The 21,042-nt window shown below is 43.6% G+C and overlaps 1 protein-coding gene across 1 annotated transcript in view; it reads right to left on the bottom strand.

The window, feature by feature from the left end:
• FAM120A (family with sequence similarity 120 member A) overlaps positions 1-21,042 on the bottom strand; it is a 111,626-nt gene that overhangs the window by 48,967 nt on the left and 41,617 nt on the right. Inside the window, exons 4-9 of the mRNA XM_075939695.2 lie at positions 18,160-18,288; positions 17,012-17,108; positions 14,822-14,919; positions 14,246-14,529; positions 13,012-13,099; positions 12,372-12,596 (exon numbers count right to left, since the gene is read on the bottom strand). Coding sequence (XP_075795810.1) covers positions 12,372-12,596; positions 13,012-13,099; positions 14,246-14,529; positions 14,822-14,919; positions 17,012-17,108; positions 18,160-18,288 — 921 coding nt within the window. The remainder of the gene's footprint in view (positions 1-12,371; positions 12,597-13,011; positions 13,100-14,245; positions 14,530-14,821; positions 14,920-17,011; positions 17,109-18,159; positions 18,289-21,042) is intronic.

Here is a 21,042-nt window from a genome sequence, read left to right as displayed (position 1 = left end):
ACAATACTGGTAACCATCAAGTGATCCATTCCCCGTTGCCCATTCCCAACTTCTGACAAAACAGAAGCTAGGGACACCATTCTTACCCATCCTGGCTGATAGCCACCGATAGACCTAAACTCCATGAATTTATCTAGTTCTTTTTTGAACTCTGTTATAATCTTGGCCTTCACACCATCCTCTAGCAAAGAGTTCCACAGGTTAACTGTGCATCGAATGAAGAAGCACTATTCATGAAGTGCTACCTATTCATTTAATTTAGTGACACCTAGTTCTTGTGTTATGGGAAGGAGTAAATTACTCTTCTTTACTCACTTTCTCCACACCAATCATGATTTTATAGATCTCTATCATATCTGAAAATCTAAATACACTATATCTACAGGATCCCCCTTGTCCACATGCATGTTGACCCACTGAAAGAATACTATTAAATTGGTGAGGCATTGCTTCCCTTCACAGAAACCATGTGGACTTTTCCCCCAAACAAATTACAGGCAGTCCCCGGGTTACGTACAAGATAGGGACTGTAGGTTTGTTCTTAAGTTGAATCTGTATGTAAGTCAGAACTGGCGTCCAGATTCAGCCGCTACTGAAACTGACCGCCAGTTCTGACTTACATACAGATTCAACTTAAGAACCCCAAGCTTCCCCAAGTCAGCTGCTGCTGAAACTGATCAGCAGCTGATTCCAGGAAGCCTGGGGCAGAGCAACTCTGCCTGGGGCTTCCTGTAGTCAGCGCTGGTCAGTTTCAGCAGCGGCTGACTTGGGGATGCCTGGGGCAGAGCAGCTGGGGTGCTGCTGGGTTGCTCCAGTAGCACCGCTCCTCGGCGCTACTGGACCAACCCGGCAGCACCCCAGCTGCTCTGCCCCAGGCATCCTGATTCAGCCACTGCTGAAACTGACCAGCAGCGGCTGAATCAGGACCTGGGGCAGAGCAGCTGGGGTGCTGCCGGGTTGGTCCAGTAGTGCCCAGAGCGGCGCTGCAGGACCAATCGGCAGCGCCCCAGCTGCTCTGCTCCAGGGTCCAAAACAAAAGCCTGGTCTGCTGGGGGGGGGGAGCACACTAGCCGCGCCCCCCCCCCCCAGCAGACCAGGGACATGGGGAGCAGAGCCGCAGCGGCAGCGGGGTGCCGCGCCTCTGAGGCTTTGCTCTGGCAAAGTCTCAGAGGCGCGGGACCCCGCCGCGGCTGCGGCTTCAGTCCCGGTGCCTGTGGTCTGCTGGGGACGGTCCCCAGCAGACCACAGGCACCGGGACTGAAGCCGCAGCAGCGGCGGGTTCCCGCGCTTCTGAGGCTTTGCTCTGGCAAAGCCTCAGAAGCGCGGGGACCCGCCCGGTGCCCCTGGTCTGCTGGAGATGGTCTCCAGCAGACATGGGGCACCGGAGCAGCTTACGATCGGGGCTTTCTCGCCCCGGAGCTCGCAGGTAGCAATCCGCTACCTCGACCTCCGGGGCGAGAAAGCCCCGTTCGTAAGTGCGGATCTGACATAAGTCGGATCCGCGTAAGTCGGGGACTGCCTGTATGTTCATGTGTGTGTCTTACAATTCTGTTCTTTACTATAGTTTTAACCAGTTTGCCGGGTACAGAAGTTAGACTTACCAGCCTGTAATTGCCAGGATCACCTCCAGAGCCCTTTTTTAAAAATTAGCATCACATTAACTATCCTCCAGTCATTTGGTACAGAAGCTGACTTAAAGGATAGGTTACAAATCACAGCAATTCTGCAATTTCAAATATGAGTTCTTCCAGAACTCTTGGGTGAATGCCATCTGATCCTGGAGACTTTACTGTTTAGTTTATCCATGTATTCCAAAATCTCCTCTAACGACACCTCAATGAGGGACAGTTCCTCAGATATAGCATGTAAAAATAATGGCTCATATTTAGGAATTTCCCTCACATTGTCAGTTGTGGAGACCGCTACAAAGAATTCATTTAGTTTCTCTGCAATTACTTTATCATCTCTGAGTGCCCCTTTAACGTCTTGATCATCCAGTGGTCCCTGATTGTTTAGCAGTCTTCCTGCATCGGGGGAGGGGGAAGGGGAGAGAGAGTGTGTGAGTGAGAGAGAGAGAGAGCATGCGCGCGTGGGGCTAGCTGTTGTTCAAATTGGGGGGGGAGCCTTTCTAGTTATATTTCTACAGTTCATGTGCCAGATTTTTATGTGCCTTTATATTTTCCTCAAGAATTTAACTTCCACTTTTTAAAATTATGCCTCTATCTCTCACTGCTTCTTTTACATTTCAGCTCCCCATTAAAGACCGCCATGGCGTGGAGTCTTCATGGAGTAATGAACAAATTAATAAATGCCCATTATTAAGATACTGTATGCCAAATATCTCAATGCTATCTCGTATGTAAAGTCATTTCAGCTCAATAAGCAACTGTAAAAAGTCCATTCTACCTTTTAGTTTCATTTGACATCAGTGCCCTAATAAAGATTTTCTGTGTGGCTAACTGCATAATAGAATGACTTGATTAGTGGGAAGCTAGAAAATCACAAAGTACAATAATTTCTTGGGATACATCCTACAAGCCACTAATTGGCCATATCTGATGTTTTCTAAAATATGCTCTTTTCTCCCGTTTAAAAAACTGCCGAATCATCAGTTTGCCATTCTGATTCTTTGAGCACTGTATCTTGCTGGACACTCATTCATCTGCCTCCCCTCAAGAGTTTGGTAGTTTTTGAAAGAAAGGAATATGTTCTGGGTTCAGCCTCAATTGCTTAATTCATTTGCCTATTTCTGAGCTTTGATGTTGGTCACTTTGAAGAATGATGTTTGCAATCTTTGTGTAATTAGAAGATCAGAGCAAAGCACTTACTTTCTGCACTTATAAGATATGGGAGCTAGCGATGCAAGCGACTACTCGACTAGTTGACTATCCGATAAGAATAAGCTTATCAGACAGTCGGCTACTGATGTGACTAGTCACTCCCCCCCCCCCCCCTTGCTGTCTCCTTGAGAGGCAGCAAGGGGGGGGGGGAGCCGGCAAGCCGATTCCTCCCAGTACCCTCTCTGTGGGGGGCAGGAGAGGTAGAGGCACAGCAGAGACAGAGAAGTGGGGACTGAAGCACTCTCTGCTAGGGCCGCTTTTGCTGTGATTCTGCTTTAGAAATGTACAAGAACCCCAGCAGGGCTCTTGTACATTTCAAAGGTTGAGGTGCCACAGGGAGTGTGGAGCCAGGGGGCAAGTCCCCGCTGGCTCCACACTCCCTACGGGGTTTCTGCTTTTGAAATGTACAAGAACCCCGCTGGGGCTCTTGTACATTTCAAAGGCTCAGGTGCCACAGGGAGCATGGGGCCAGTCCCCCACTGGCCCCAAACTCTCTGCGGGGCTTCCGCTTTTGAACTGTAGCAACTGTCTCCCGGCAGTGCTCTTGCTACAGTTCAGAGGCAGAGGCACCCTTGTAGACTAACTGAATAGTCGATGGAAATCCCATCAACTAGTCTATTAGTGAATTAATCTAAATTTAACATCCCCAATGGAGACAATGTTCTGGAACCCCTATCATACCTATTGTTAGCCCATGCTAAGAGTAGGGAAGAGCATACGTGCCAGACTACATGCTTATTGAGACTAAAAGCCTTACATTTTGGGGAGTTTTCTGTGACAAACGCTGCTTATATTTCCAGAGTGTTACAAGGGGAGTGGTTTTTCAATCAAGGCAGGTTTCTACTTTCAGACCATGTCCCAAACAAATTATCTATAGCAGCGTTTCCCAAATTATGGGCCGTGGCCCGGTAGCAGGCCTCAGCATGCATGGTGGCTGCTGGCAGGGCTGGCCTTAGGTGGTCAAATCGGGCCCCGCGCCCCTGAACCCGGAAGTGCTGGCGAGTTACAGAGCCGGGGGCCCTGCTCCACCAATATGTGGAACTGGGTCTCTCCCCTGGCTCTGCCTGGAGCAGACCCTGGCCCGTCCCTGCTGTGCGCGGCTCCTCCTCGCCAGCTGCTGCTGCCCATGTGCAGCGTTGCACGTGGGCGGGGAGGATGCCCGGGCGTGACGTGATGTCACAGCCCGGGATTTTAAAACTCTTTGGAGACACATTGCAGGGCTGCCTCCGGGTTCGGCCTCCAGGGCCTGAGCACAGCCTCCAGCCCCACAACGTGGAAGGCAGAAGGCAGGGAACGGGCTTGTGTGGCAGCGGGGGGGAGAGGGAGGGAGGAAGGAGAGGAGGCAGCAGCGGTGGGGAAGGGAAGGGGCTTGGGCGGGAGGGGCGAAAGGAGAAGGGGCTTGGGAGGGAAAGGCACCAAGGGACACAGTGCAGGAGAGACAAATGCCAGGGGGCCAAGTGCAGACAATGAGGGAAAGGGCAGGAGGGGAGGTGTCAGTGGGAGAGGGGGCAGGGTGATGCTGGGAGAGGAGAGTAGAGGGGAAGGGCATTGAGGGCTGGAGGGGGAGGTGCTGGGAGAAGGCTTGAAAGAAGGGGTGGGCATGAGAAAGGTGGGGATGGAGCAAGGCATGAGTGAGGGCACAGAGGGGCAGGAGGGGAATGGGGCAGAGAGTGGTGAGGATGTGGGTAACAGGGAAAAAGGGGGCAGGGACAGTAAGGGAAGGGGAAGGCACCAGGAGGGTGCAGGGCTAAAGGGGACTCTGGGGTGAAGCAGAAGGGCAGACACCTGCAGGGGAGGGACCAGCACCAGAGGAGAGAGGCAGGACAGGTGTATAGAGGGAGGTGTTAGAAGAGGGGTAGCTCACCTGATCAGAGTGGGGCTACTGGAGGAGTGGGCACAGGGGGAAGAGAAGGGCTGGTGGAGGGGGGCAGTTCGCAGGAAGGCTGAGGGCAGCGAGAAGGGCAGGAGTCAGGACAGCAGAGGAGGGTGAGGGATTGGGGGGCAGCAGGCACCAGGGGAGCTGATGGAGCAAGGAGAGGAGACATGGCAGCAGAGAGAAAGGGGAAAGGGTTATAAAATATTTATTAATAACTTCGTATGCTGCCCACGGCCAGTTTGTTTGCGCCCAGCAGTGCAGTTTGGGTTTATGTGGGGATCAACACATGGCCGGCGAGTGGAAGCCGAAACAAAAAAGTAGTCAGTGTAATGATCTTCTGCAGATATGTGTTTTAGTAGTTACATTCCTGGACTGTCATTGCTCACGAGAAGTGCTGTCACATGGGTAGAAATTGGGTAAATATTGAATTTTATTAATATCAGCAGAACTGACTCAAATGGGGCCTGTGTGTTGTGTAGTCTTGCCTTAATCTTTGTATTCATGCCTGTCAGTGTGAGAGAAGCTATTTGTATAGATTTGCTTGCATATGCAACCACACTTAAGTTGAGGCCCTCAGCATCAGTGTGGCCCCTGGGGCTTCCAAAGTTGAGTTGCCCTAGCTCATCCCTGACAGGTGTCTATCTAACCTGGTCTTAAATATCTCCAGTGATGGAGATACCGCAATCTCATTAGGCCAGCGTTTCCCAAACTATGGGCCGTGGCCCAGTACCGGGGAGTGGGACTGACCCAGCCATATGTAGATCTCGCGGTGCTGCCCCACTCCCCCACCGCACAAAGCACAAGTTAGTCTGGCCCGGGGATCCTATTGTCTCCCCCCCCCCACACACACCCCCCCCCCCCCCCAAGTAGTTGCGAACTGTCTGGCTGGTAGACACACTCATGCAGTCTGAGCACATTTACCATCCAGGCAGTTAGAAACTACAAACTGATAGATCTAGTAATAATAAAACTTACCTAATGAGAAAATACCAGACATATTATATGTCTGGTATTTTCTCAGTTTGTTTTTTATGTGTTTATATTTTGGGGCTGCAAAAAGCAGTACTGAAAAAAAAGGGTTCCAACTAAAGTAAAAAGTTTGGGAAACCCTGGTCTAACCAGCTTTCTGTCTGTCTTACAGTCCATTTATCCAAACCATATTCCTTAACTTGCTGGCAAGAATATTGTGGGTGACCATATCAAGCTTTGCTAAAGCTGGAACTGGGAGTTTTGGGAGGATCAGAAACAACTTATTTGAATATTCATCATTTGATTAATGAATATGCAAATATACGTTACCAGTCCTCCAAAAGTTTGTGAATGGATTTACTGTTCCCCATGTCAAAAAGTTTAGGAACCCCTGATCTACACAGAATCCTATATCCCTCTGTTAGATTTGGGAGGGTGTAACAGAATAATGCTTAAATTATTTTACCAATCACCAACTTGTACTGAACAGTTTTCAATAAATCATCATCATGATGAATGCACAGCGGCAGGGCGTGTACAAACAGCTCATCCTATAAATATTACAATTGTTGAAAGCTTGTTTTGTTTTTCTTTTACTGTTAACAGTGTTTCCATAGTGAACAAGGCCACTGTTTCTGGCCATCTACATTGCTGCTAGCTAGCATATTTTTAAAGTTATGAAAAATAGTAGTGCCTGTGTGCTTGCTGTCAAAACCATTCTAGTGTCACAAAGGCTCATCTGTACATTTACTAGCAATACCAGTAGAAGTTAGGCTGAGGAATGCTGGAGTTATATTACTCTATGTCCACATATCAGCTGCAATGTCCTTGTCTGTGGAAATTAAAACTTACTCTGTTGTGTAGATGAATGTTTGATTCATTCATTCATAATTTAAAATGTCTGGATTTGTATTTAAATCAAAGATTCACACATCCCTACTTATGAATATATCATATCAGCAAGTGTTTGGGCACTGAAATTAAAAAAAAAAAAAAAAAAACCTCTTTCATTCCAAGAACTGTGAAGTCACTTTTCCCCACCAGTTTTTGGGAGGTCATTTACACAAGGAGCATCTTAAATTAGTCCATACATGCTACCTTGTCTTTCAACTTTATCATTAGGGTAACTGTACTGAAACTGAAATCTGCTACATACAGAAAGATGAAGATCACCAGTCTGTCTTAGGTTTGCAGGGAAATAATACTGACATAACTATAAACTTTTTGAACCACAAAAGGTTGCAGTCTAAAAGAACAGGAATAAGTTAAATTTAGCAAAGTAGATTTTAATGCAAACTTTTCTCCGCTTACCACAAATTATACCACACCCAGAATTTAAAAGATGATTGGGTTTATTTTTACTGAGAGAGACATGGCAGATGAGGTAATATCTTTCAAGCTACATAGAGCTCTTCTTCAAGTCTGGGGGATGTAACCAGAATATCTAAGCTGAATACAAGTTGAGATAAATTATAACTATAAGGAGTTCACACACAAAATAGGAGACCACTTAAAATTAAGCAGACAATCAAGAGTTACCAGGCAAACAATTAACATTACTTTCTATCTGTTAAGAAATTTAAATTTTAACTAATCCTTATTTCTATTCTGTTCTGACAGAAGTCTGCACCACCAATTTCTGCAGGGTCACAGACTATTTTAATCAAGCACACAGAGAAATGTCACAAACACCAATGTGAACTGCACAAGTAGATCAACAGCATTCTAAATCCCTAGTAAAATTCCAACAGTCACCCCACTGTACCCTTCGCCCTTTAAAAAAAAATTAAATAGGCCTCTTAATGAATGGTTTTAATTTTCCTATTTTTCCCTTACAAAGTCTCAATTTAAGGTGTTAAAATCCCAATTTTCTCTACAGCATTACATATTATACAAACACATCAATGAGTATAAATATTCAATATTTTCTTTATATATACTCAGACATTCTACCCCCAGTTAAAGCTTTATTTTGTCCTTTGCTTTTGAATTACATTCCAGCTATAGTTCAAGCAGCAGCAACAGTCGTGAAGTCACATGGCAAGATAACCTACATAACACAGTATGTTTCCTCAACCCTCTTCCTCTCGCATTTTAGGTTTTCAACATGCTGCAGTTTGTTGTGATGACAAAATAACTGTTTTGTAGACATTGGAAGGGAAACGCAGGTGATTTCTGGAAACTGGGTAGGGGGTCCTTGAGGCTTTTGGTACCCATAAAGGTTTAAAAGCTGTGTTTGGTACTCTGGAAGTAGTCAAGGCTTTTGGTACTTAAAAGGGGATGAACTATACCCTCCCCTCCATTTAGGGGAGGGCAGAGGTGTTTTCAATTTAGAGGCGAAAGAGTAAATAATCTGTGGTAGCAACTAGCTGCATCTTTCCCCAATATTGGCCACTACATCCAACAATGACAAAGAAGTGGGCTGTGCCCACGAAAGAGCTCATGATACCATCTACATGTTTTGTTTAGTCTTTAAAGTGCTACCAGACTTTTTGTTGTTTTTTAATGACAAATGCATATATTAGTTAAGTGTTTCTGATAAAATGATCATTTAAATTGTCAAAAGACTTCAGCATTCACACCTCTCAGATCTTGGTTTTAGACTCTTGGGAAACTCAGAAAAAGACTGCAACCTTTTTCTGAAGCTGGTGTTCTTCGAGTTGTGTTTGCTCATGTCCATTCCACGCTAGGTATGTGCGCTCAGCTAGCGTGGAATGAAATGAGCAAACACCTCATTTGTGTTTGAAAAAGAAGAAACATTGCATCAGTAACAGTTATGTTTTTAAGGTTTCCCCACAAACATGAGAGCTAGAGACAAATTTAGATTCTGGAAACCAATAATGAGATCATTTAAAAACAATCTATTATTTCTAATAATAATATCGCAACACTTTACATGGCAATGCAATCATATTACACATATTTCTATGCACTGAAAAAACAGATCAGTCTTTAAATACTGATTATCCAACTATATTCAATGCAAGGGCCCCTAAGTTAATTTATTTCTGGAAGTGATTCCTCACAGGATAATTCTTCTACTGATGTTTAATTGCTTGGATATTTTTCTGCTATCTATTATCATATATTCAGATAGTATGTTTAAATACCACAATATCAAATATAGCATTTGATGTCACAATGAAATTAATAAGACATTTGTTCCCACCCACCTTTACTTGTGTCTTTTCCTTTATACAGATAAGAAAATTAAACGGAGAAAAAAATTTATCAATGCCATATTATGGTTGAGAACTGGAACACAATGAAATTAGGAAATACAAAACTAAATCTTGATGCAGGCACATTTAAATATGTCAATTCTCAATCATTATCAGCAAGATAGCTGTGTTAGTCTGTGTCTTTAAATACAACGAGTAGCCCTGTGGCACCATAGAGACTAACAAATATATGTAGTATCATGAACTTTCATGGGCAAAACCCACTTCTTCAGATGAGCTGGAGTGGGGGAAAAAAGAAAAATGGAATTTAACAGAAAAAGAAGGAAGAGAGAAAAAAATACATGTCAATTGTAGTGCTGGTGCTAATAAGGCCCACCAATTAGCCTCATTATCATCAGCACTAAAACTGACATACCATTTTTCCTCTACCTTCTTTTTCTGTTATAAATTCTGGATTCCCTTTTTTTCTTCCACTCCAGCTTATCTGAAGAAGTGGGTTTTGCCCATGAAAGTTCATATAATGTTAGTCTCTAAGGTGCCATAGGACTACTCGTTTTTAAATTCTTAATCACTGCACTGCATTAATGTCCATTTTGTGCAGAAATACATTGCTAAGCATACATTTGACAAAACAGAGTTCCGTGACAAAAAATAAGCTATGCAAAGATTAATAGAAGGTTTGGATACTCAAAATTATTAAATTTCTGGTTTGCCAATTTTGGGTCCTTCACAGTTAGACTTAGAACTTGCCTCTCCGTGGCCATCCCTTTTGTTGACCGCTACAAACAGGGATCCCTGGAGAGGGGGTAAGAAAAGAATTTGCACTCTTTGGCAAGTACAAAATGCTTTCACTCTGTGCACTTTGCTGTCAGGAAAGAAGGAAGCAGAGGATTATAACAGGGCCTTGTTCAGATCCAGTATGGCTTCATCAAGTGGCAGACACACTCTAGAGGGGCCCACTAGCATCAAAATGTCCAAGGGACTATGTGTTGTCTCCCTGACCATTTTCCCTTGGACCCCAAGTACAAGGCCACATGCTTTTAACAAGTCCTTGTATGCTTCATAGTCATCTTGTGAGGGGAGACACCCAATGTCAATATTGTCTTGTCCAGAGAGATAGTGGCGGCAGGTAAAACAGGCTGACAAGCCTCCACTGGTATGGCAGCACGCACAGGAACCTGCAAGGTTTCCTTCTGGGGCTCAGTGCCAAGCTCAGTACTAGAGTCTGGATCTGGAGCCTCTCTGTATGATACTGCTCGTGCCCTAACCTCCAAGGGCATCTTGAGGAAGTGTTGCGTAGTGGGGGATCCTGCAAGGGTTCCAAAAGGGGCATTAAATAGCTTCTGGTCCCCATGGACCAAGTAGTGGGAATTGGTGGAACAGAAATGACTGGGGGAGCACCAAGATAAGCTGTACTGATGAGGGGAGTAAGATTGCACCTCCGAGAATGACGAAATTCAATGGAGAGACCAGGGTGGTGCTATGCCTCTTGGTACGGAAGAAGGTCATCGAGGTTAGATCTTGAGGTGATCAAGAAGAGTTTTCCCCTAAGTAGCAGGCTCAGCACTGTAGGAGGTCCTAGTGATAATACTCTGCTGTTTGGAAGCACCAAAAGTACCGACTTTTGACCCACTGGAGCCATCAGTACCAGAAGAGTAGGATGAACCCTGGCCACCGTAAAAACCTACAGCAAACTGGCTGGAACACTGTCAGCCCTAAGGATGCAGCTCCTGTGCAGGCATCAGAGGAACTTGCTGCAGCACCAGAGTTCGATAATGCGGTGCCAGAGATGAAGAGCAGCCCAACGCAGATCTCGCTCTATTCCTGTCTCCTTCCACCTTTGGCATCAGGGCCATCTCTTTCCCAGTGTCAAAGCAGCAGCACCACAGGGACCAAGAGCCTGTGCAGCTCAGTGCTTCGTGGTTTGGGGGTGGGTCTTCAACCCCTGCAGATCTGACAGCAGTTTTCCCTATGAGCTTCCCCCCTACACGTGCGACTGCTCGAATGAGAGTTGCTCAAAGGGACAGACTTACCACAGGAGGTGGAGGGCTTGAAACCTGGCCACTGAAACATGTCTCCCCTCCCCCACAAGAAGCCAAGGATGCCACTAAGCACCGAGGTGTCTGAAACGAGTTAAATCCTAAAAACTACTAAACAACTAATTCCTAACTACGAAATTACAACACCCATTTAAACTAAACAATGGAGAAAATCACAAGGAGATGAAATGCCTGAGAAATAAAGGGTTCCAACAACTGTCACGGGTGGGAAGATGAAACTGAAGGGGAAGTGGGCTCAAAAGCAACCTTTATACTGAGGCTATGAGGGAAAGGCGCCAGAAAGGAGCCAATTTTACCTGTGGGGGAAAAATTCTAGCAGCTGTGCTCAGGGTATGCACATACCAACACTGGAATGGACATGTGAAAGCACCTGAAGAATAAAGAACTCCATGCAACGTTCTCAAGGAGATAGTCTCAGGTACCCTGATTAACAAGTAGTATCACTATGGGAGAGCTGGGCAGGAAGCAAGTAGCTACTTTTTCTTTTTTTCACATGGAGATTAGACTGTATCAGGTGAGTCCTGCAAATCCTCTTTATTTTCTCTTCAGTAGCTGAGGAAGTGAATTGTAGCTCACAAAAGCTTATGCCCGATACCCTAATAAACGTGTTTGTCTTTAAAGTGCCACTGGACTCCTTGTTGTTTGTTCAAACAAACTGAGTTACTGCATTTATGTCAGGCCAAAAAACTAACAAAGTGCATTGAAAGTGCAACGTCACAGACATCAATGAAGTCACTGCTGGATAACTAATTTCTTCAGTCAATGTTATTTATGCACAGAGACATCCCAGCCCCATTGGGCAAGGCACTGTGTAAACATAGCAAAGAAATAGGCTGTGTCTCAAACAGATCATGGAATACGCATCTGCTAATTAAATGATATTCTGGTTTTAAAGATATCGGTGAGAACAACACAATATAGTTAAAAATACAGTGACTGGACTTATTGCTGTCACAGTTGTTGTGGTTGGAATTACTGGTGGCATTAAACTGCTTTCAATAGGAGTATGAGAGGATGAGATCAAGTCAGAAGAATCAAGTTGTAGGACCTTTTCTGCCTGTATGTAGAGGGAGATTTGGACTGAATCCTGCCTTTTCCTAAATGTCCCTTAAGGTATGTCAGAATAGTGCACCTATTATTTCAAAAGCTATTTTGAAATAACAGGTGCGCTGTCAAGACGCAGAAAAAGCTATTTTGGGATACCTAAAGTATCCCGAAATAGCACAGCTGTCTGGACACACCCGGAGACACTGCTGATCTCTGATCATTTCTAAACACACAGCTTTGGGAAATCCCATTCAAACTACACTGATTCCACTGGTATTGACAGTCCCATCTACACGAGGCCAAATGTTGGAAAAAAAACCTTCTATCCGGTCAGATATTTAAGTATGGACACCTTCACAGAATCACTATTTCACAATACCTGAGGTTAGAGTCATACCTTGGTTAGGACATGAAAGATGTAGGGATACATTAATCCCTTCTTGTGCCTGTGTTCTGCCACTCTTAATACTTCAGGTGCTACAGGAGGTAATGGAGGGGTGGTAATATCCATATGGTTCCTGGTGGGCATTGACAACAGACATGGGATTTGTGGACTATTGGCTTGATTCCCTTTGACTTCGGCTGCCTGGCTTCCTGAAGAGGCAGTCGAGGAACCTTCTGCCTGTAATATATCATACAAAGATTTTATTGAGTATAAAGAAAAAACAAACTTATACTATAACAGAAAAAAGGCACAAATTCCTAAAGCTGCTATAACTGAAAGATTAAAGTTTGTTAACTATGTGCATTGACCGCTCTTTATGATTAATCAGTTTCAAAGTTTTGCAGATGTGAACATCCCTTCACACACAGAAAGGTATGCAGAGACCCAGACCATTTGAGGTAATTTGTGTGCTGTAGCCATCAGATTTTCTAAATACCAAAAGGGAAACAGACAAATCCTTATTTAAAAAATTAAGGATTTCTTATTTTAAAGAAGTCAAAGCACACTATTCAATAAGATGTTTTCTCAGAACATGGCTTTCAAAAAATTCAAGTGCACAACTGCCCCTTTTAAATAGAACTTAAGTTATTACCTTTGTTTGGTCTCCTGGGTCTCCATGTGCTTGCTTTTCCGATTGGGTTCTTGTTTTCTCCCAGCTCATTTTGTTCCCACTGACATGGCTGAACCAATGCACAAAAAAGAAAAACTACATTATTTATTGAAAAAATGTTAAGATGCATCTTAACTGTATTTATAATCAATGAGAATTTTTATCACTCAATGAGTACTCTAATTTTGAAAGACACAACAGAAATTAGAAATGCCAATATACACGAATGTCTAGAGAGCAGTGCAACATCCCCATAATTGTTAAATGTTGTTAATATCCGGATTGTAATTAAAAAAGAACCATAAGCTTCCTTTATAATGATCAAATGTTAATCATAGAATTGTAGGATGGGTGGGGACCATGAGAGGTCTTCCAGTCCAGTCCCCTGCACTGAAGGCAAGACTAAGTATTCTCTTGACCATCCTTAATAAGTGATTATCTAACCTGCTCTTAAAAACATCCAATGAATGAGATTCCACAATCAAGGCAACTCATTCCAGTTCTTAATTAACCACCTGATAGGTGGAGTAAGTTGTCAAGCACAAGATCACTGTCTGATCCAGGATCTAACTCATACCCAAATATCCTTGCCATGCCTCCTTTCCCACCCCTTCTCAGGCTCCACCCTACTCACTCTTTACTCCCTCCTTCCCTCATTCTCATTCACTTTCACCAGTCTGGGACACAGGATTAGGGTTCAGGGGAGTGTATGCTCCAATTTTGGGCCAAAGGGTTTGGATGAGGGGGGGCTCTGTGCTGAGTCTGGGACAGAGGGGTTAGATGCAGGAAAGGGTTCATAGTGCAGGCTCTAGAAATGAGTTTGGATGTAGAGGGCTCAGGGCCAGGGCAGGGTTTTGAGATGTGGGCTCCAGCCAAGCATCACTTACCTTGTACATCTCCTGGGCAGTGACACAGAGGGACTAATGAAGACTCGCCCCTGCCCTCGCCCTATTCCACTCCCAAAAGAGGCCAATATGTCCAACAGTGACTCCTGGGAAGGGAGGGACATGTGGCTCCTCACCCTGCCCCCTGTCCACAGGCACTGCTCTCTCAGTTCCCATTGGCCATGATTCCCCATTCTTGGTCACTGGGAGCTGCGGGGGCCGTGCCTGCTAGTAAGTATTAGGGATGTTAAATTTAGTTTAACCAACTAATCGACTAGTCAAGTATTTGAAAATAGGTAAGGAGTTACTGAATGATCTCATCCATTACTTACTTCACAGCACCTCCGTTGCCTTCATCATTGTCAGAGGAAGATGATGTAGAAGAGGCAGGAAAATATGTTGAATCCACATGATTTGGGCTCCCACTCTGAGCTGGATTTATTGGAGAGGATCGTTCATACAATGGAGTATGTTTTCCTTCATGAGGAATGTTACTGTAGTTGTTCTGCTCAGAAAGACTTTTCCCACCTGTTTCCAAGGTGATGGCTTGCTCCGAGAGATTGTATGGGTATGGACCCGGACCTTGGGCTCCACCCTGACTGGGCATCTGAGGGGCCTAATATAGTATTTTTTTAAATAAAGGTAACAACAAAAAGATTGATGTTATAATACAAATTCTATTATTTCAATAGACTATTTTTAACATATGGAGAGAAGACTTCCAGACCACTCATGAATGTTTTCATTTGAGCCTGCAGAGTAACTACAGTTAAAAGATGAGTTTTGTCAATCAGATCTGGTTGTGAAAGATGGGCTAGGTTTTTATTTCCTCATCTAAATTTTCATGTGTCTAGCAAACAACATTTCTAATGGATATTAATTCAAGAAAAGCAGAAGAAAATACTTGCCACAGGTTTTGCTAGTAGAGAGGGCTGTGGAATGTTGAGCATCTGAGAAGGAACATACGGTGGCACTATACCAGGCATCCCAAACTGATTTGGTCTGGCTGTTTAAATAGCAAATGGGGGGAAAAGGGTGGAAATAAAAATGGGAAAACACGCAATAGTACTCATTATATACACTCATCCCCACACATGCAGTCTGGTCAAAATGGTCTAATGTGTATTTTAAGTAACTAATCTATATGTTTAAAAAAATCAAACCTCACCGGGGAAAAAACAAAACAAAACAAAACAGTCTGACGGTACCTTAAAGACTAACAAATGTATTAGCATAAGTTTTCATGATACACAACTCTCTTCTTAACTGTTGGTCCTTAAGGTGCCACCAAACTCCTTGTTGCTTTTGCTGAAACACTAAGAGTCTCTTATGCCTCGTGAAACGAGGTTTACCGGAGCGGTCGACAAAGGCTTCTCTTGTCGACCAATCCACGTCTAGACTGCCATGCTGTGCCGGATCAGCTGATTGTCGGCACAGCGCGGTGGCCATTTTTATTTTAATGAAGCAGGGATTAATTAAATCCCCGCTTCATTGACTATGTCGGGTAAACTACTTTACATGGCTCTGTCGACAGAGCCATGTAATCTAGACACACCCTAACAAACCTCGTTAAGTTTTACTTTTGATCTTTTTTTTTTATATATTCTACCCTTTCAATTTATTTATTCTTGTGTTATTCCTGTGTCTATTTTTACTACATAATTCTCCCTGCAACTCAGTAGTGTCAAGCTGATTTTAACTTGGTTTAATTTCTCTCCATTTTGATTCCATTTCTCTCTCTCCTCCAATTATTCTGCCTACTTTTATTTTCCAAATACCATCACATCTAGAACTCAAGTCACACGACCCTTCAGTGAAAGTGGATTGCATATTACATTTCAACTAGAATACAGAAGCAGTGGAACTTGAATTCTTAATTCTCTAGACGCTAACTATAGAATGCTTGTTGGACAGCCAATATTCTAAAAGTGAAAAACACTATTAACGCTCAATCTTTGTTAGCAAGAAACAATTTTCTTTCCATCTTCCTCAAAAGGATACGAGGTAGATTAATATACTGTAATATGAAAGCCTGTCTTTAGAGCTTCCCTTATACTCACAACCTTCTTCATACTAGCTTGGGCTTGCAACTCACCCAAGATGAACTGGTTAATTAGGGTTAGCAAAATATGAAAGATTGTTGCAATAACTGTAATTGTGAGTTGTGATGGCACCAAGTGACAGACTGAAAAACACTCAGCTATTCTAGTCCTATGGAGGTTTTGGGGGGGACTTAATACAGGCTCCATCTCAAAAGAGTTACAGTTCAGGAGTCCAAACATGGAAAACAAAAGGAGCCTAAGGGGAAAAGAAGTAAAAAAATAGTGGCAACCCAGAAGACAGGACGGAAACCACAGTGCCTGGGTGTTAACTGCACAGGGAAGGACGAACGAAGGTAGGTAAATGGACACAGAGCTAAGTCAGGGTTCTAAGGGGGAGCTGTTGTAGCATGGACTGCCAACACCATTCAATCTGCAGCACCAGGAGATACAAATGCACACTGTATCAGAGTTCAAGTAAATGTCTGCATACCTAACACTGCAGTCATAACACTTTTTATCTAGCCCTTCATTTAATTAAAAACCAAGGCTATACAATAAACTGGGAGGAAAATGTTTTCCAAGTTGCAACACTGTTTGGACACACTTAACACTTCTATTCAAGCTTTAGTTGTAACAATTAACTTAAGCCAGTGCTTTTTTTTTGTTTGTTTAAAAAAAAAAAAAAAGTGCCAGATGGCAAAATTGTTGAGCAATTTTTTTGTTTTGTGCAAAAAGTATAGGTATACCAATTTTTGTGCTCGAGTTGCTGCCCAGGTTTCACCTGTTAACAGTTTAAGTATCCTGCTTCTCAACACAAATGCATTAGGCACTGTTCTTACAATGAAAGACAATTAGTGTTGTTTCTGTAATGCAAACTCAATTTGAGGAACCTGTCCACCCTATTTAAAAACAATTTGAACCATTGCAGTGAATCCTGGGCTTTTAAAGATAACCTGATGAAAATAGAGATAATGAACATAAAGACCACCTCCTCAACACTGCTATCTTTAATTTAAGATTAACTTAAGTTTTCTGAAACAGATTCTTGTTACTTACCTAGGTAATGTGGTGGATGAAATGGCATAGGTTTATTAGTCGCTGAATAATATGCAACTGCTCTCTTAAATCGAGTAACTTTGTCTTCTGTTCTAGACTAAAACAAAAGGTAAAACAGGCTTTGTAAAGAAATATACATGTGACAATACAGGCAGTCCCCGGGTTACGTACAAGATAGGGACTGTAGGTTTGTTCTTAAGTTGAATTTGTACGTAAGTCGGAACTGGTACACATTGTAGGGGAAACTCTAGCCAAACATTTCTCCAGAGCTCAGTTTTATTCTCCCACACCTCACTTCCCTCAGTCCTTTATGCTCAAGCTGAGGTGTCTGCTGAGAAAAGCCACTCCGCGTCTCCCTGGTCTGCTGGGGGGGCACTAGCTTCGCGTCTCTCTGGTCTGCTGGGGGGGGGGGGGGCACTAGCTTTGTGTCTCCCTGGTCTGCTGGGGAGAAGCAGCTAGTGTGGGGTTGCCTCACCCCGTTTGTAAGTAGGGATCTGATGTAAGTCGGATCCATGTAACCCGGGGACTGTCTGTACTGTAAACATGCTTATCTATACCATATCATATAAATATAAATGTAGTATCTATGGATCAAACTAACATCTTACTATGGCATGCTTGTACAAAAAACTATTTCTAATTATCAACATGGCAATTAAGTAGCTATAACACCCACTTTTATTAACAATCACCATAGGAAATATGTTTTGTTCCACTTCAGAAAAGCAAACTTTTCTAAGCAGGTTCATAATGACATTGAACATAAATAAAGCTAAAAGGCAAGATGGAAAGAATGTAGGGCCATTTCAATAATCATGAAGCCAACCATTAAGTGAAGACAAAGAAAATGGATTTCTTCCCCAAACTGCTGAATGCTAAAATTTGACAATCAAGACATTGTACATAACAAAAAATGTAAACTTGAGCTTTCCGCAACAAAGATCAACAACAGAGTTTAGCTCAACCAAACTCAGGTAGTGCTTTTTGTGTTTAAAAAAAAAAAGGTGCCGGTACTCCAGGGGAAAAAGTTGTTGAGCTCTGATTGGAGGTGCTGATACTGTGCCTGTAGGTGCTGGTACTGCATACCGGGCAGTACCATCACACAAAAAGCACTGAACTCAGGTATGTGTATGTCTCCACTACTTTACCTGTGAATGTTGGAAAACATCTTTTGCTATGGCATCCAAATCAGTTGTGTCCTGAATATTGCGGACGTAGTCAGCTACAGCCTTGATCACTACATCACAAGGTGGCAAAACTAACTGATGTGCACGTACCTATGAGAAATCATATTGGTTAACATTCCATAAATTTAGATCACTCTAAAAAAGCTCCAAGATATTTCAGTATTATAGCTGAGTACTAGTCTAAAAGTTTGCTACAAGGCAGATTGAAAGTACATGGACTTCTGGTATTTCAACTTTGCTGCATTTTTTTTTTTTTTACTTTGTTCTTCAAAGATAACCTTGCAAACATGAAGTGATAAAACAATACTTCTCAGGAGGTATTAACTGTCCCATACAATTCAGTGAAATATTAGCTCTAAACCAATGATAGACATTTCAAAGGTCAACAGTTACTAACTATTTTACAGCTTAACATTTTAGAACAAATGCCCAGCTCACGTGCTCTGGGCAGTATGGTTACATTCATTTGAAAGACCTCTGAAAGGCACATGATTTCAAGTCTTAAAAAAGCTCCTTTAGGACAAGCAAGAGAAAGTCTAAAGTAGGGGTGGGCAAAAGAGCCTCCGTGGGCTGGACCAAGCCCGCAGAGGCCCTGCCGCTCCCCTGTCCCCAGGCCAATCAGGGCCTAGAGACCGGAGATCTTGTGGCACTTATAGCGATCCCTGGCTGTTGACTAAGTGCTGCGCACCACAGGGCAGGGAGCGAGACTTCATGCTCCCCACGCTCAGGTCCATCAGAGTGAGACGTCCCTTGCAGGGCGGGAGGAAATTGTGTGTGCTTCCTCCTGCCCCCAACCCGATTGGCCTGGGAGCAGAGGTTGAGGGGGGGAAGGGAGCCACATGAAGTCTCTTCCCACCCTCAGAGGCATGGGTTTCTAGAGGGAACCACCAGCTAGTTTTCTGAGGGGGGGGCAAAGACTTCACCCCCCCCCCCCCAAAACAATCAGGGTCTGTGGGAAGGGACGCATGGAAGTGTCCTGGCCCTGCCCCTGCCCCTTCCACCTGAGGGCCCCGCCTAATACTGTTCTGAAGAATTCTTCAAACACTGCTGAGGCCTTGATCATGTAAAGACTTTGCTCATGTGCTTGACATTAAGAATGTGTATAAGATTCTGCAAGGGGTGTGTGTAAATGATTTATTAGCCCAATACATTTCAGCTGTGCCAGTTTGTCTCCTAGAAACTATACATTTACCTTCCAAAAATACCTATTCCAGATAGAAGACATACAGAAAATTTTAAACACAACCAGGCTCTCAGAATTCTTAATAGTACTGTCCTGCAAAATACCTGGACTATACTCTTCACATTCTGGTATTTTTGGTAAAGCCAGTTCACAGAGGTTGGAGAAGACTATTCATATTATTGTGCGGGCTGGGCCACCCAGAGGCTCATCCAAGGCAAGCAAGAGTTGCTTTCGCCATCAGAACACCTCTAGTCCCCCAACTTGACTCCGAGCCACATGCCATCAGTCCTCGCCTTATGGACTGCAAAGTTTAGACTGAGGCAGGGACAATGCCTCGTACTTGTTAGTGCATATGCACCCACTTTGACTGCTGCAGATGATGAAGAAAAGGCTTTCTACGCTAGCCTGAATTCAGTGATTTCTTCAATACCTTCCAAGCTATATTTACTCGGTGATTTTAATTCTAGAGTTGGTTAGGACTACATCACATGGCCAAAAGTGCTTGGACATCATGGTATTGGATGTGAGAACTCAAATGGCACTCTTCTTCTTCAAACTTGTGTGCAGCATGAGCTTGCTATTGGAAGCACATTCTTCCAACAGGTGAACAAATACAAAGCAACCTGGATGCACCCTCGGTCTAAGCATTGGCATATGATTGACTATTTCATCACCAAACAAAAAGACCTTTCTGATGTCAAGTTGACTTGTGCAATGTGTGGTATTGGCTCCTGGTCTGACCACTATATGGTACACAGTGTTGTCTCCTTGAACCTTTGATCAAAATGTCATCATTCTGCTGTATGTTGAAAAAAGCTGGACGTAGGTAAAGCTGGATGTAGGTAAACTTGAAATACGCGAGACACAAGCACAGTTTCAATGCAGTCTTAATGCTTCCTTAGTCACCAGCAATGAAGGTCTAGAATGGTCACCCACTATTGAGGATGATTGGAGAAACATCAAAGAAACAACCTATAGAACTGCTGTCGAGATCCTCTGTTTCCAAAAACATAGGCACAAGGACTGGTTTGATGACAAGGACAGAGATGCCCAACCTCTTCTTGATAGGACATATGTGACACACCTGGCTTAGATCAACAATAAAGAGAATGCCTCTAGGAAATCGGCATATATGCGAACTAAGCAGGAGGCACAAGTCAAATTACGGCAAATGAAAGAGGACTGGTGGAAACATCAAGCAGTTAGACATGACCGTAAAGCATTCTGTGATGGGCTGAAGGTAGTCTATGGGCCACACACGTTGCTGGCTGTACACCAGTGAGCTCTGCTGATGGCCTCACTTTGATCACAGATAGTGCTAAAATCCTTAACTGCTGGGCTGAACATTTCCACAGAGTGTTGAACCAGACCTCAACTTTTGACAGTAGCATTCTTGAAGAGATTCCTCAGTGGACTAATGATTTACAGCTGGATATGCCACCAATTCTTGATGAGGTACAAAAAGCTGTTAAACGGATGAAATCTGGAAAGGCACCTGGCAGTGATGCAATTCCATCAGAAATGTATAAAGCTGCTGGTGGACTGCTGATGTACTGTCTCACCCATTTATTCAGCACCATTTGGGAGAAGGAGCTAGTCTCCCCCAGGACTTCAAAATGCCTTGATTGTACACACACACACACACACACACACACACACAC

Source organism: Pelodiscus sinensis, chromosome 11, assembly GCF_052426305.1.
Source record: "Pelodiscus sinensis isolate ZL-2025 chromosome 11, ASM5242630v1, whole genome shotgun sequence".
Taxonomy (NCBI): domain Eukaryota; kingdom Metazoa; phylum Chordata; order Testudines; family Trionychidae; genus Pelodiscus; species Pelodiscus sinensis.
Note: the sequence above shows the minus strand (reverse complement) of the source record. Positions and strands in the feature narration are given on the sequence as shown.